Here is a 14,732-nt window from a genome sequence, read left to right on the forward strand (position 1 = left end):
TATAAATAATATCCTAAATGACAGTGTGGTTCAGGTGTAAACTCTACAGTCTCATCACTGGGAACACACAGCAGACAATGGTCAGGGAAGCATCGCTATCCAGGTCCCCTGGGGATCTTCCTCTCCCTTTAGAACCTGGTGCTTTGTCACTCTGTGGTCCTCTCCTGGGCCCCACACCAGTGCACAAATGCTGCACAGATTCCTGTGGGTGCACATGGAACCTGGGCTCATGATCAAAGAGAATTCTCAGCCTGTCTGCTAGTGTTAAAAGTTCAGACTTCAGATTACCAGGTTTTCATCAACTGTCATTTCCATAACTCCAGCTATTTCTCTTCTTGCAAGAAGAGATTTCAGAATTGACACAAATTCAGAGGTATGACTCTTCAATTCTGCAAAATTCTTAACTGCTGCCAGTTCTGGAAATCCTCCTGGCCTCCACAGAGTTCTGGAGCTTTCTTACTTCCTGCCTGCACACCTACTTGTGGATTACAAGGACTTCTGTTATCGCAGGCTGATTTGCCTTTTCCCTAGAACATCAATAGCACAGTTTAAAACACGATCTCAGGCTGGCCTGGTGGTTCATGCCTGTAATCCCAGCACTTTGGGAGGCCAACGTGGCTAGATCGCTTGAGCCCAGGAGTTTGAGACCAGTCTGGGCAACATGGCGAAACCCCTTCTCTACTGAAAATACAAACATTAGCCAGTCTCATAACCTGGTCTCAAAATAAATAAATGGATAAAAAAATTAAAAAGTATTAAAAAAAATCACTATCTCTACCAGTTCCCACCAAAATCAATTTCTCCTACTTCATCTTCCTGTTTATTAATGCTCAACCTATTTGATTTGCTTAGAACTTCAGCATTTTCCATGCAAGTTTTCATTTATGTCAAAGATTTAAAGTGATACAGGCAACAATAATTTTAGAGAAATCTCATTGCTTTATTACTACTAACAGTATTTAAAATGTTTAAGCTAAAGTTTAAAAATCCTTACTATTGCTGGAATACTTTTTAAGTTAGGAGTTCCTTCAGAGATACTGTGGTTTGAGGCACTGATTTCATGGAGCTTTACGTGCTGAGCGGTTGTCCAGGCGCACGAAAGACTGAGGCCATAGCTTCCTGTAGAGAACCCCTCTGCAAGTACAATGCCAGCTCTGAAATTGCATTTGCATGAACCATTTCCATACAGGATCCTCTTTAGTGAGCTCTTCTTTTGTTAAAGTTGCCTTATGTTCTCTTAATAACACTAGTTGTTATTAATATAATGGAGAAGCTGCTTTCAGAGCATCTTGGTAAGGGGTGTTTTCTTTTATCCTAACATAAACCACTTTGGCCAAAAAGCATGTGATCAGATCAGTTTCATGCTGGATGTTCAGAGAATATGAAATAGCCAGGCATGCAAGAATGCAACAATCCCTCCAAGTCTTCATTTTCCTGGAAGTTTCAGAGCATCCTGTGGGTTTCCTTAAACTTGTAGGTGCTAAGACCCTTCAGACCTTATGTTTAGGTGGGAACTAGTCACTCTCTTCCCAGGCTTGTAAGAGAGAGTTAGCAGAGCTAGGTAATTGGAAGATAAGGTGCCGACTGGATCTGAGGACAAGCCCATCCTGGTGCCTGGCCTGATTCTAACTATTCTCTGGGCATCGTGGGACTTTGAGAAAGAAAATGCCATGGGCTCCAGATTTGGTGGGAGCTGATAGAGGAGCAATAAATTCCATTCTCCTCTTCATGTTTTGGTGTGGGTTTGGCTTCTGGAAAAAACAAACAAGGCCAGGTGCAGTGGCTCACGCCTGTAATCCCAGCACTTTGGGAGGCTGAGGTGGGTGGATCACCTGAGGTTGGGAGTTTGAGACCAGACTGATTAACATGGATAACCCCCCATCTTTACTAAAAATACAAAATTAGCAGGGAGTGGTGGGCACCTGCAATCCCAGCTACTCAGGAGGCTGAAGCATGAGAATTGCTTGAACCCGGGAGGTGGAGATTGTGGTGAGGTGAGATCACAACTCCCAAAGCCCAGGTGGGCACGTGTAACCATTGCACTCCAGCCTGGGCAACAAGAGCGAAACTCCCTCTCAAAAAAAAAAAAAAAAAGAAGAAATGAAAAAACAAACAAACGTGGGTTAAAAGGTGGAAAGATGGTGATTGATAAGCTACTAATTTGTTCTCACATTTATTTTGAGGCTGCTAAGTAGCTGTCAGACACATAAAATGGCCTAAAGATTACAGACAAATATATTTTGGCAACATTTGCTTTTAGAATTAGTTGGTTCCAAAATTTTAAAACACATTATTTTAATTCTTATTATCTTTATTGAGCTTTCACTCACATATAGTGCACTAATTCAAGGTTTACAGTGGTTTTCAGTATATTTAAGGAAATGTGCAACCATCACCACAATTTTAGAACTTTCTCATCATCTCTCAAAGAAACGCTGTACCCATTAGTGGCCACTCCCCATTATTCCCCGAGTCTCCGAAGGCAACCACTAATCTACGTTCTACTTCTACGGATTTGCCAATCTGGACATTCATATAAATAGAATCGTACATGTAGTATTTTGTGACTGAGTTCTTTCACTTAGCATGATGTTTTCAAAGTCCGACTATATTGTAGCATGAATCAGCACCTCGTTCCTTTCAATCGCACAGTAGTAGTCCATCATATGGGTAGACCACGAATTAGTGATTCATCATTTGGTGGACATTTGGGTTGTTTCTGTTTTTTAAGTATTATGAATAATGCTGCTATGAATATATTTGTGTACAGAGTTTTTGTGCGGACACATATATTCACTCTCTTGAGTACGTACCTAGAAGTGGAATTGCTGGGTCATTATGTTAAGTGAAATCAGTCAGGCACAGAAAGATAAATATCATGTGTTTTCCTGATATGTGGAAGCTAAAAAGAAAATTTGAGCTCATAGAAATAGAGAGTAGAAGAGTGGGTCTTAGGGTCTGGGAAGAGCGGTGAGGAGGAGACTATGGGGAGAGCTGGTAAACGCATACGAAATGACAGCTAGATAGGACAAATGAGTTCTGGGATTTTGCAGCCTAGTAGGGTGAAGATGGTTAACTGTAATTTATAGTATATTCTCAAAAAACTAGAAGACAGGATTTGGGATGTTTATGACACAAAGAAATGATAATATGACACCTAAATGATATTTTAGGTGATGATATGCTGATTACCCTGATTTGATCACTATACATTGTATACATGTATGGAAATATCATTCTGTATACCTAAATATTATGTGCCAACTAAAAATAAAAGAGAAAAGATCCAGTAACTCTATGTTGAATATTTTGAGGAAGTGTCAAAGTGGCTGGCACCATCCTATACTCCCACTGGCAATGCGTGAGGGTGTCAGTTTCTCCACATCCTCACCAGCCAACACTTGTTATTACTTGACTTTTTAGTTATAGCCATCCTACTGGGGATGAAGTGGTTTTAATTCTGTCTTTGATTTGCATATCTCAACTAGCTAATGATGTTGCATATCTGTTCACGTACACGTGGACTATTTGTAATCTTTTCTGGAGACATATCTATTCATTTCCTTTGCCCATTAAAAACACTGGATTATTATTGAGTTGTAAGAATTCTACATTTTGGATATAAATCCCTTAGCAGATATGATTTGCAGGTATTTTCTCCCATTCTGCAGGTTGCTTTTCACTTTCTTGATGATACATTTTGTAGCACAAAAGATTTTAATTTTGATAAAGTCTAATTTATCTGCTTTTTCTTTTGTCATTTGTATAGTTCCAGCATTATGAAAGAAACATCTAGCTCTTCAAGGTAGAGATGAAAGAGTTAAAACTTATAGATCTGATGGGAAGTTTATTATTAATACCATGCTTAGAAGATGAGGACATAAGTTACTTAGAACCAATAAATAAGAACACAGCAATGGAAATTAAAAAAAAAAATCACTGGCTAACTTCAGTTGACTACAAAGGTCTCTGTCAGTCATCGGCCAGGCAGGAAGCAGGTAGAATATTCAGAAGGGCCGACTGGGGATAATTTAATCAAGGGCCTTTTCTATAGAGGCATTGATCGTGCAAGGAAACCAGGCATCATGATGGAGCCCCCAGGGCTGGCAGTGCTTCAAGGCTGCTATCCCAACGTGGTGGACAGGGAGGGAACAGGCACGAAAGCTAGTGAAACAGGAGAGTTCCCGGATTCTCCTGGCAGGACATGCAAATGGGTGTGGCTCACCTGCTTGGTTGCCCTGCAGCTCAAATCTTTAGGGGGAACATGCAAACTGGCTGGTGCAACAGCCCGGATAAAAGCTTTGGGCTCTCGGCCTGGTGGCAATGTCTAGGGGTGGGTGTCTGCAACTCCTGAAGCCCAGGTGGGCACATTTAATCAAGCCCTTTCAGATTTGCCATCTGCAGATGGCTTGTGTGCTAGTCAGCTAATCAGCTGGTCAATGGACCCTCTGCCTTATTGCAAGGGCAGCGGGCCACTGTGACAGCCTCTGTATCCTGAGCTGTCTGGATAATTAAAACCACTTCACTCTGGCCCAGTGTCACGGAAGAATCGGATCACATGTGGGCTCGAAAGATGAGTGCAAGGTTTTATTGAGTGGTGGAGGTGGTGCTCAGTGAGATGGATGGGGAGTCAGAAGGTGGAGGGGTGGGGAAAATAATCTTCCCTGGAATTGGGCTTCCCAGCAGCCCGACCCTTCTCCAGCCACCCCTGGCCGACCTTCCCTCAGCATCCTGATGTTCCTTTTTTTTCCTCTGCTGCATCATTCTGCTGTCGCTGGTCTGCTGGTCTTGACCTTCAGCTGCTTGTGTGTGTACCCACTAAGGTCTTGGGTTTATATGGGCACAGGATGGGGGGCTTGGTGGGCCAGAGCAGTCTTGGAAAATGCAACATTTGGGCATGAAAACAGGAGTGCCTGTTCTCACTTAGGTCCGTGGCACAGGCTTAAGAGTGAAGCCCTCACCAGGGACCTGGCCCTTCTCTACCCAGCACTTCCCTGCCCAACTCCCATGTCACTAGTTATAGGGAAGGGCTGATGAGGGAAAGCCATGGCTTTTGCTAGAGGAACATGGCTTCTACCCACCTGTAGTCTGGCAAGGAGGAGGCTGGAGGAATCATACCTCCACTCTCTTTCCTCTCACTCTGTCATCTCCTGCCTGTGCATCTTAGCTGAACACAACTCACACCAGGAACAAGGTGGCCTAGTTGATATAGTCCATAAGGCCAGCCTCTGGGGCCACAGAACACGGTGGAGAGGAATGAGGGTGGATTGTGGCGTGGAAGGAGAACATCCAGTCAAGTCACTAGGATGGCGAGTCAGACACTTTGTCCTTTTGGTGGGGGAGCAATTTACACTGAAGATAATTCCTTCATCTGGTTTTTAAACTAGCCCCGCCCTATGCTGTCCATTTACTGAGGAATACTTACTCCCCATAATATATAAAATTTGATCTCTCACAAGGCTCGGCTCAGAAGCCACCTTTTTCTTGCTGCCATTCCTCATAATTTGCTCAGAAGTGATCTCCCTCCTTGGAAGTTTATTAGGGTTCCCTAGGGGGACAGAACTAATAGGATATATAATATTATGTGTATTATACAATATGTATATGTATATACATATATATCCTATTGTATATTATATAGATTGCATATTATATAATATATATTACATATATGTATAGTATTATATATACATGTATATGTATTAAAAAAATCACAAGGTCCCACAATAGGCCGTCTGCAGGCTGAGGAGCAGGGAGAGCCAGTCCAAGTCCTAAAACTGAAGAATTAGAGTCTGATATTCAAGGGCAGGAAGGGCCCAGCACAGGAGAAAGATGTAGGCTGGGAGGCTAGGCCGGTCTAGTCTTTTCAGGTTTTGCTGCCTGCTTTATTTTCTATTCTAGCTGCGCTGGCAGCTGATTAGATGGCACCCACCAGATGAAGGGTGTGTCTGCCTTCCCAGCCCACTGACTCAAATATTAATCTCCTTTGGCAACACCCTCACAGACACACCCAGGACCAGTACTTTGCATCCTTCAATACGATCAAGTTGACACTCAGTATTAACCATCACAGAAGTCTTATTTGTGGCTCTAACTTCCCACAAAGTGATTCTACCTTTTATTGTTATTTACAGATACCTCATATGACCCTCACTGTGCAATTAAGTCCAGACAGAACCATTTTTATTTATCTTTATACCTCTTGAAGAACCTGCACAGTGTCCTGATATTACACAGGGCTTCAGCTCAGATTGATGAAAGAATGGATTTGGGATCAGGCATTATTGCGTGTTCTTGGAATCTGCTAGTTGGAAGGGTTCTCAGATGTTTCCTTTTTTTTTTTTTTAAGACGGAGTCTCGCTCTGTGGCCCAGGCTGGAGTGGAGTGGCATGATTTTGCCTCACTGTAACCTCTGCCTCCTGGGTTCAAGCAATTCCCCTGCCTCAGCCTCCTGAGTAGCTGGAACTACAAGCACGCACCACCACGCCCAGCTAGTTTTTTGTATTTTAGTAAAGACGGGGTTTCACTATGTTGGCCAGGATGGTCTTGAACTCCTGACCTCATGATCCACCCTCCTCAGCCTCCCAAAGTGCTGAGATTACAGGTGTGAGCCACTGCACTGGGCCCATACTTCTGTTTTTTTTTTTTTTTTTTTTTTTCCAAATACTTCTGTTTTTAACTTAGCAATTTCAAGCTCCTACTCAGCGAAGACTCTCCCTCCAGATAGGGGACACTGTTGGTGGCCCAGTCAGCATTTCTCCTTTTTCTTCAAACAGAGCCCTGACTTTGTCCAAGCCTCCACCCTCCCTTAAGCAGCCAAGCATCAGAGGGAAAGCTTACCCTGGGCTAAAATAATTTAAGGATAATATGTTCCCTTTCGCCAGGAATTGGTTTAGAAATGGAAATGTGACCAAGTTCTGGCTGCAGAGCCTCGAGGAGAGATTTGCTTGTGATTTCGAAGAAAGTCCTTCCTCCTTAGAGAGAAAGTCCGGTTGTTATTGGCAGCCACTTTACACCTAGGAGGAGAGCCAACTTCAAGATGAAGATGTCAGTATAGATTGTGGAGCTGGGATTTGAAAACCTGAGCTGTTGCTAACATCGTTGAGGGTATCCTAAAGTCTGCTTTATCTTTGATATTCTTTTTATGAATAAGATGAATAAGTCTATTTCCTTTTTGGAAAGACCCTTGAGTGGGGTTTTCTGTTACTCTGTATCTGAAAGCAGGCCCATACACCCTGCCATTGTTTTCCTCTTCAACTCTGCTGATGTAGGAGCCAAAATAGAGTTGAAGAGCTCTGTGAATGTTTAGACTAGCTCTGCGCCCAGGAATGTCAGAATGGTTTGTAACGGAGACCCTGTCAAGCTGGAAACATTATATCTCATTTTACCAGTGCGAGTACTCTGGGGGATGGGAGTTAGTACTGTGTCTATTCTAGATCTTATTTATGTTCTGCCTCCTGTCCATTACATTGGGCCTGATTTAAAAAAAAATTTTTTTTATCAAAACAGCATCTCTAAAATGTGAAAGACATTTTCTATTCCATACACACGAAAACCTTGCTTCCTCAGGTAAGAATGGGCCTGAAGCTCTGACTGCAGCATAGATCGGTAACAATATTTGCTAAAGCAAAGCCCCGTTTCCTGGCCAGGGGTGGTGGCTCACACCTGTAATCCCAGCACTTTGGGAGGCTGAGATGGGCTGATCACCTGAGGTCAGGAGTTTGAGATCAGTGTGGCCAACATGGTGAAACCCCATCTCTACTAAAAATACAAAAATTAGCTGGGTGTGGTGGCATGTGCCTGTAATCTCAGCTACTCTGGAGGCTGAGGCAGGCGAATTGTTTGAACCCAGGAGGTGGAGGTTGCAGTGAGCTGAGATTGCGCCACTGCATCCTCCAATCTGGGCAACACAGCCAGACTCTGTCTCAAAAAAAAAATGCAGAGCCATGTTTCCCAAAGAGACCTTTCCACCCAGCACTCTTAGCAAGACCTGATGCTTCACACTAGAGGGCAATAGGGCTGTTTATACAGCAAATAGACAAGCCACATTCACAGTGAGATGTATTTTGCCTTTCCTTGCAATGTATTTATTTATTGAGACAGAGTTTCACTGTCACCCAGGCTGGAGTGCAGAGGTGCAATCTCGGTCCACTGCAACCTCTGCCTCCCGGGTTCAAGTGATTCTCCTGCCTCAGCCTCCCCGAGCAGCTGGAATTACAGGCACGTGCCACCACGCCTAGCTAATTATTGAATTTTTAGTAGAGACAGGGTTTCTCCATGTGGGCCAGGCTGGTCTGGAACTCTTGACCTCAGGTGATCTGCCCGCCTCGGCCTCCCAAAGTGCTGGGATTACAGGCGTGAGCCACTACGCCCAGCCTCCTTGCAATTTAGATGGGAAGTTGAAACCAGCTCTTAAGTAAAGCCCATTCGAGTGATTATTGGAGTCACTTTGGCAGGCAAGGGGAGGGGAGTCATTACTGACAGAATTTCTGGTTACTTAATTAGTAATTTCCAGGTACTCGTCTTTCTGGGTAGAAAGATCTCATTTTCCTCCATCTATTTCTTTAAGCAGGAATGGACAAAATCTTTTCATTGGTGCTGAGAGGGAGTAAGGTAATGTGCTGGAAGTAAAAGCGGGGATTGAAGGCCATCTTATTGGGTACCCGTGGCTGAAGAACTGAAAAAAAAAAATCATCAATTAGGAAAGGGAGAAAACAAAGGGGGTTGGAGCCAGGAAAGAAGGAAGAAAAATATATTAAGAGGAAGAAAGAGTATAGGAATACAAAAAAGAAGAAATATCAGTCTCACTCGGGTACAATTAAAGAAACATACTTGAACCTGACATACTTTCTTATGGTAACAGACAAAAAAATACATTTATTGGTGGTTCCTAGGTGAAAATATCCTGCAGGACTTCTTTTTTTGTTTTTTTAAGATTGGTCAAAAAACTCAAAGAAAATTATTTTTTGAGTTCTATTTTTCTAAAGGCTGCGGTGTTCTGATCAGTCAGATAAGAAGAATTTATTGCCTAAAATCAAGCAGCAAGGATCTGTTCTTTTCCTGAAGTCCTGGAGCTGCGTAAAACTGACCTCCTAAGCAGTACTTCCTTGTCTCTTTTTAATGAATAAATCTACGTTCTAGGAAAATTGACGATTGCTTCCAGACACGTGTGGGAGTCCAGATTATGCCACTCCAAAAGAAGGAAGATTGTTGAGCTGAAGACAATTAAGAAGGAACAGATGCAGGAAACTCTCTGCTCTCCATTTGCTTAAATACAGGACAGAGATTGACAAAGATAAAAGGCATCCTGCCCCTTTCTCTTACCAAGGAGAGCAAAGGTTAACCACTGAAGTTTAGACCATTATCTGCCAGGAGCTGGAGCCAGAGGAAATCTACCTAAACATGCTTTACCAACTTGCCTTTATCTGCCAGTTAGTTGCTTCCCCGCCGAGAAGCCCCCTCTAGAGACCCACAGTCCTTTTCCCCTGTCCTGTCACTTCTCTAAAAATCATTATTCTTTGTTGAAGATGCTGTACAAGCTGGAATTCAAAGCTACTTCTCTGAGAACTACTCCTTCCCTGAGTGTCTCTCATGTAGATGTGAGATGTACATGTTAATAAACTTTTTCTCTTTTTTTTTGTGGGGTCTATTTCAACTATGAGAACATATGAGGGGCCAGGCACAGTGGCTCACGTCTGTAATCCCAGCACTTTGGGAGCCCGAGGCAGGAGGTCAGGAGTTTGAGACCAGCCTGGCCAACATGGCGAATCCCTGTGTCTACTAAAAATACAAAAATCAGCCAGGCATGGTGGTGGGTGCCTGTCATCCCAGCTACTCGGGAAGCTAAGGCAGGAGAATCAATTGAACCGGGGAGGCAGAGTTTGCAGTGAGCTGAGATCATGCCACTGTACTCCAGCCTGGGCAACAGAGCGAGACTCCATTAAAAAAAAAAAAAAAACCTATTAGGATTGAAGAAACAATTAGTTTTCTTCGCCTACACATGATTTTGTGTCTGCTGCATACATTTTTAATCTTTTTTTTTTTTTTTTTTGAGACGGAGTCTCACTCTGTCACCAGGCTGGAGTGCAGTGGTATGATCTCGGCTCACTGCAACCTCCACATCCCGGGTTCAAGCAATTCTCCTGCCTCAGCCTCCCGAGTAGCTAAGACTACAGGTGCATGCCACCACGCCCGGATAATTTTTATATTTTTAGTAGAGACAGGGTTTCGCCATGTTGGCCAGGATAGTCTCAATCTCTTGACTTCATGATCCGCCCACCTTGGCCTCCCAAAGTGCTGGAATTCCAGGTGTGAGCCACTGCGCCCAGCCAATTTTTTTTGTTTGTAACATCAATGTTTCTCAAAGTGGTCTGTGAGCTACCAACTTCAGAGTCACCTGGGATGCTTGTTAAAAAGTACGTGTTGTAGGTTCCACACCAGCTGCAATGACCCAGCATCTCTGGAGGTGAGGTATTTTTAACAGTTTCCCAGATTTTAATAAATTCTAACGTTGAGAAACAGTGGTCTAGACTTTAAGATCCATGTCATTTATTTTTGTTCCCTTCAGATGTCTAGCACATAGAAGGTACTTGATAAATATTTTTTGGTGGGATGTATCTAAGAAAAGTGAAAACTATCTAAAAACTTGCCTCTGAATTTCTTTTTTTTTATTATTGTATTTGGGCTCTGGGGTACATGTGCACATCCTGCATCCTGCAGGATTGTTGCATAAGTACATATATGCCATGGTGGTTTGCTGTCTCCATCCCCCACGCCCCCCGCCACCGTTGCCTACATCAGGCATTTCTCCTGGTGTTATCTCTTCCCCATCCTCGCTGCCACCCCCCTGCTGTCCCCACCTCCACCCCCCAACCTAGCCCTGTGAGTGTTGTTCCCTTCCCTGTGCCCAAGTGTTCTCATTGTTCATCACCTGCCTATGAGTAAAAACATGCAGTGTTTGGTTTTCTGTTCTTGTATCAGTTTGTTGAGAATGATGGTTTCTAGGTTCATCCGTGTCTCTACAAAGGACATGAACTCATCGTTTTTTATGGTTGCATAGTATTCCATGGTGTATATGTGCCACATTTTCCCTGTCCAGTCTATCATCAATGGGCATTTGGGTTGGTTCCAGGTCTTTGCTATCATAAACAGAGCCACAATGAACATACGTGTGCATGTGTCTTTATGATGGAATGATTTATAATCCTTTGGGTATATAACTAGTAATGGGATTACTGGGTCAAATGGAATTTCTATTTCTAGGTCCTTGAGGAATCACCACACTGTCTTCTACAATGGTTGAACTAATTTATACTCCCACCAATAGTGTAAAAGTGTTCCTTTTTCTCCACATCCTCTCCAGCATCTGTTGTCTCCAGATTTTTTAATGATCGCCATTCTAATTGGTGTGAGATGGTATCTCAATGTGGTTTTGATTGGCATTTCTCTAATGACCAGTTTTCATATGGTTGTTGGCCTCCTATTTGTCTTTTGAAAAGTGTCTGTTCATATCCTTCACCCACTTTTGAATGTCTTTGTTTGTTTTTTTCTTGTATATCTGATTTAGTTCTTTGTAGATTCTGGATATTAGCTCTTTGTCAGATGGGTAGATTGCAAAATTTTTTTCCCATTCTGTTGGTTGCCAGTTTACTCTAATGATTGTTTCTTTTGCTGTGCAGAAGCTCTTAAGTTTAATTAGGTCCCATTTGTCTATTTTGGCTTTTGTTGCCATTGCTTTTGGTATTTTAGTCATGAAGTCTTTGCCTGTGCCTATGTCTTGAATGGTTTTGCCTAGATTTTCTTCTAGGGTGTTTAGGTGTTAGTTCTTATGTTTAAATCTTTAATCCATCTGGAGTTAATTTTTGTATAAGGTGTAAGGAAGGGGTCCAGTTTCAGCTTCCTGCATATGGCTAGCCAGTTTTCCCAAACACCATTTATTAAACAGGGAATCCTTTCCGCATTGCTTGTTTTTGTGAGGTTTGTCAAAGATCAGATGGTTGTAGATATGTGGCATTGCTTCCAAGGCCTCTGTTCTGTTCCATTGGTCTGTATCTCTGTTTTGGTACCAGTACCATGCTGTTCTGATTACTGTAGCCTTGTAGTATAGTTCGAAGTCAGTAGCATGATGCCTCTGGCTTTGTTCTTTTTGCTTAGGATTGTCTTGGCTTTGCAGGTTCTCTTTTGGTTCCATATGAAGTTTAAAGTGTTTTTTTCCAGTTCTGTGAAGAAGGTCAATGGTAGCTTAATGGGGATAGCATTGAATCTATAAATTACTTTGGGCATTATGGTCATTTTCACAATAATGATTCTTCCTAACCATGAGCATGGAATGTTATTCCATCTGTTTGTGTTCTCTCTTATTTCCTTGATCAGTGGTTTGTAATTCTCCTTGAAGAGGTCCTTTACCTCCTTTGTTAGTTGTATTCCTAGGTATTTTATTCTCTTTGTAGCAATTGTAAATGTGAGTTCGCTCATGATTTGGCTGTTTGTCTGTTATTCGTGTATAGGAATGCTTGTGATTTCTGCACATTGATTTTGTATCCTGAGAATTTGCGAAAGTGGCTTATCAGCTTAAGGAGGTTTTGGGCTGAGACTCTGGGGTCTTCTAAATATGCGATCATGTTGTCTGCAAATAGGGACAGTTTGACTTCTTCTTTTCCTAGTTGAATGCCCTTTATTTCTTTTTCTTGCCTAATCGCTCTGGCTAGAACTTCCAATACTATATTGAATAGCAGTGGTGAGAGAGGGGCATCCTTGTCTAGTGCCAGTTTTTAAAGGGAATGCTTCTAATTTTTGTCCATTCAGTATGATATTGGCTGTGGGTTTGTTGTAAATAGCTTTTATTGTTTTGAAATATGTTCCATCAATACCTAGTTTATTGAGAGTTTTTAGCATAAAGAGCTGTTGAATTTTGTCGAAGGCCTTCTCTGCATCTATTGAGATAATCATGTGTTTTTTGTCTTTGGTTCTGTTTATGTGGTGAATTATGTTTATAGACTTGTGTATGTTGAACCAGCCTTGTATCCCTGGGATGAAGCCTACTTGATCGTGGTGGATAAGCTTTTTGATGTGCTGTTGGATTCGGTTTGCCAGTATTTTATTGAAGATTTTTGCATCAATGTTCATCATGGAAATTGGCCTGTAGTTTCCTTTTTTAGTTGTGTCTCTGCCAGATTTTGGTATCAGGATGATATTGGTCTCATAGAAAGAGTCAGGGAGGATTCCCTCTTTTTGTATTGTTTGGAATAGTTTCAACAGGGATGGTACCAGCTCCTCTTTGTATGTCTGGTAGAATTCAGCTGTGAACCTGTCTGGACCTGGACTTTTTTTGGTTGGTAGGCTACTAATTGCTGCCTCGACTTCAGACCTTGTTATTGGTCTATTCAGGGTTTCAATTTCTTCTTGGCTTAATCTTGGGAGTGTGCAAGTGTCTGGGAATTTATCCATTTCTTCCAGATTTACTGGTTTATGTGCATAGAGTTGTTTGTAGTAATCTCTGATGGTAGTTTGTATTTCCGAGGAATTGGTGGTGATCTCCCCTTTATCATTTTTTATTAGTCTAGCTAGCGGTCTATTTTGTTGATCTTTTCAAAAAATCACCTCCTAGATTTATTGATTTTTTGAAGGTTTTTTTTATGTCTCTATCTCCTTCAGTTCTGCTCTGATCTTAGTTATTTCTTGTCTTCTGCTTGCTTTTGAGTTTTTTTGGATCTTGCTCCTCTAGCTCTTTCAATTTTGATGATAGTATGTTGATTTTAGATCTTTTATTCTTTCTCATGTGGGCATTTATTGCTATAAATTTCCCACTAGACACTGCTTTAAATGTGTCCCATGGGATCTGGTACATTGTGTCTTTATTCTCCTTGGTTTCCAAGGACATTTTTATTTCTGCCTTCATTTCATTGTTTATTCATTCGTCATTCAGGAGCAAGTTGTTCAGTTTCCATGTGACTGTGCAGGTTTGAGTGTTTTTCTTAATCCTGAGTTCTAATTTGATTGCACTGTGGTCTGAGAGACTGTTTGTTATGTTTTCCATTCTTTTGCATTTGCTGAGGAGTGATTTACTTCCAATTATGTGGTCAATTTTGGAGCAAGTGCAATGTGGTGCTGAGAAGAATGTGTATTCTGTGGATTTGGGGTGGAGTGTCCTGTAAATGTCTATTAGGTCCACTTGGTCCAAATCTGCATTCAAGTCCTGGATGTCCTGTTGACTTTCTATCTCATTGATCTGTCCAATATTGTCAGTGGAGTGTTAAAGTCTCCTACTATTGTGCGGGAGTCTAAGTCTCTTTGTAGGTCTTTAAGAACTTGCTTTATGTACCTGGGTGCTCCTGCATTGGGTGCATAAATATTTAGGATAGTTAGCTCTTCTTGTTGCATTGATCCTTTTACCATTATATAATGCCCTTCTTTGTCTCTTTTGATCTTTGTTGGTTTAAAATCCATTTTATCAGAGACTAGGATTGCTACCTCTGCTTTTTTTTGTTCTCCATTTGCTTGGTAAATCTGCTTCCATCCCTTTATTTTGAGTCTATGTCAGTCTTTGCATGTGAAATGGGTGTCCTGAATACAGCACACTGATGGGTCTTGACTTTTTATCCAGTTTGCCTGTCTGTGTCTTTTGATTGGGGCATTTAGGCCATTTACATTCAACGTTAATATTGTTATGTTTGAATTTGATCCTGCCATTTTGTTATTGGCTGGTTGTTTTGCCCATTAACTGACGTGGCTCC

At 41.9% G+C, this 14,732-nt stretch overlaps 1 protein-coding gene across 1 annotated transcript in view; it reads right to left on the reverse strand.

The window, feature by feature from the left end:
- Nucleotides 1-400: 400 nt before the first annotated feature.
- CUNH7orf33 (chromosome unknown C7orf33 homolog) overlaps nucleotides 401-14,732 on the reverse strand; it is a 31,730-nt gene continuing 17,398 nt past the window's right edge. Inside the window, 4 exon segments of the mRNA XM_012444018.3 lie at nucleotides 401-467; nucleotides 1,488-1,647; nucleotides 1,650-1,673; nucleotides 1,676-1,751. Of these exon segments, the coding sequence (XP_012299441.2) occupies nucleotides 401-467; nucleotides 1,488-1,647; nucleotides 1,650-1,673; nucleotides 1,676-1,751 (327 nt within the window).

The sequence above is a fragment of the Aotus nancymaae genome, unplaced genomic scaffold (genome assembly GCF_030222135.1).
Source record: "Aotus nancymaae isolate 86718 unplaced genomic scaffold, 86718_ANA_hifiasm-v0.15.2.pri h1tg000002l, whole genome shotgun sequence".
NCBI classification, from domain to species: domain Eukaryota; kingdom Metazoa; phylum Chordata; class Mammalia; order Primates; family Aotidae; genus Aotus; species Aotus nancymaae.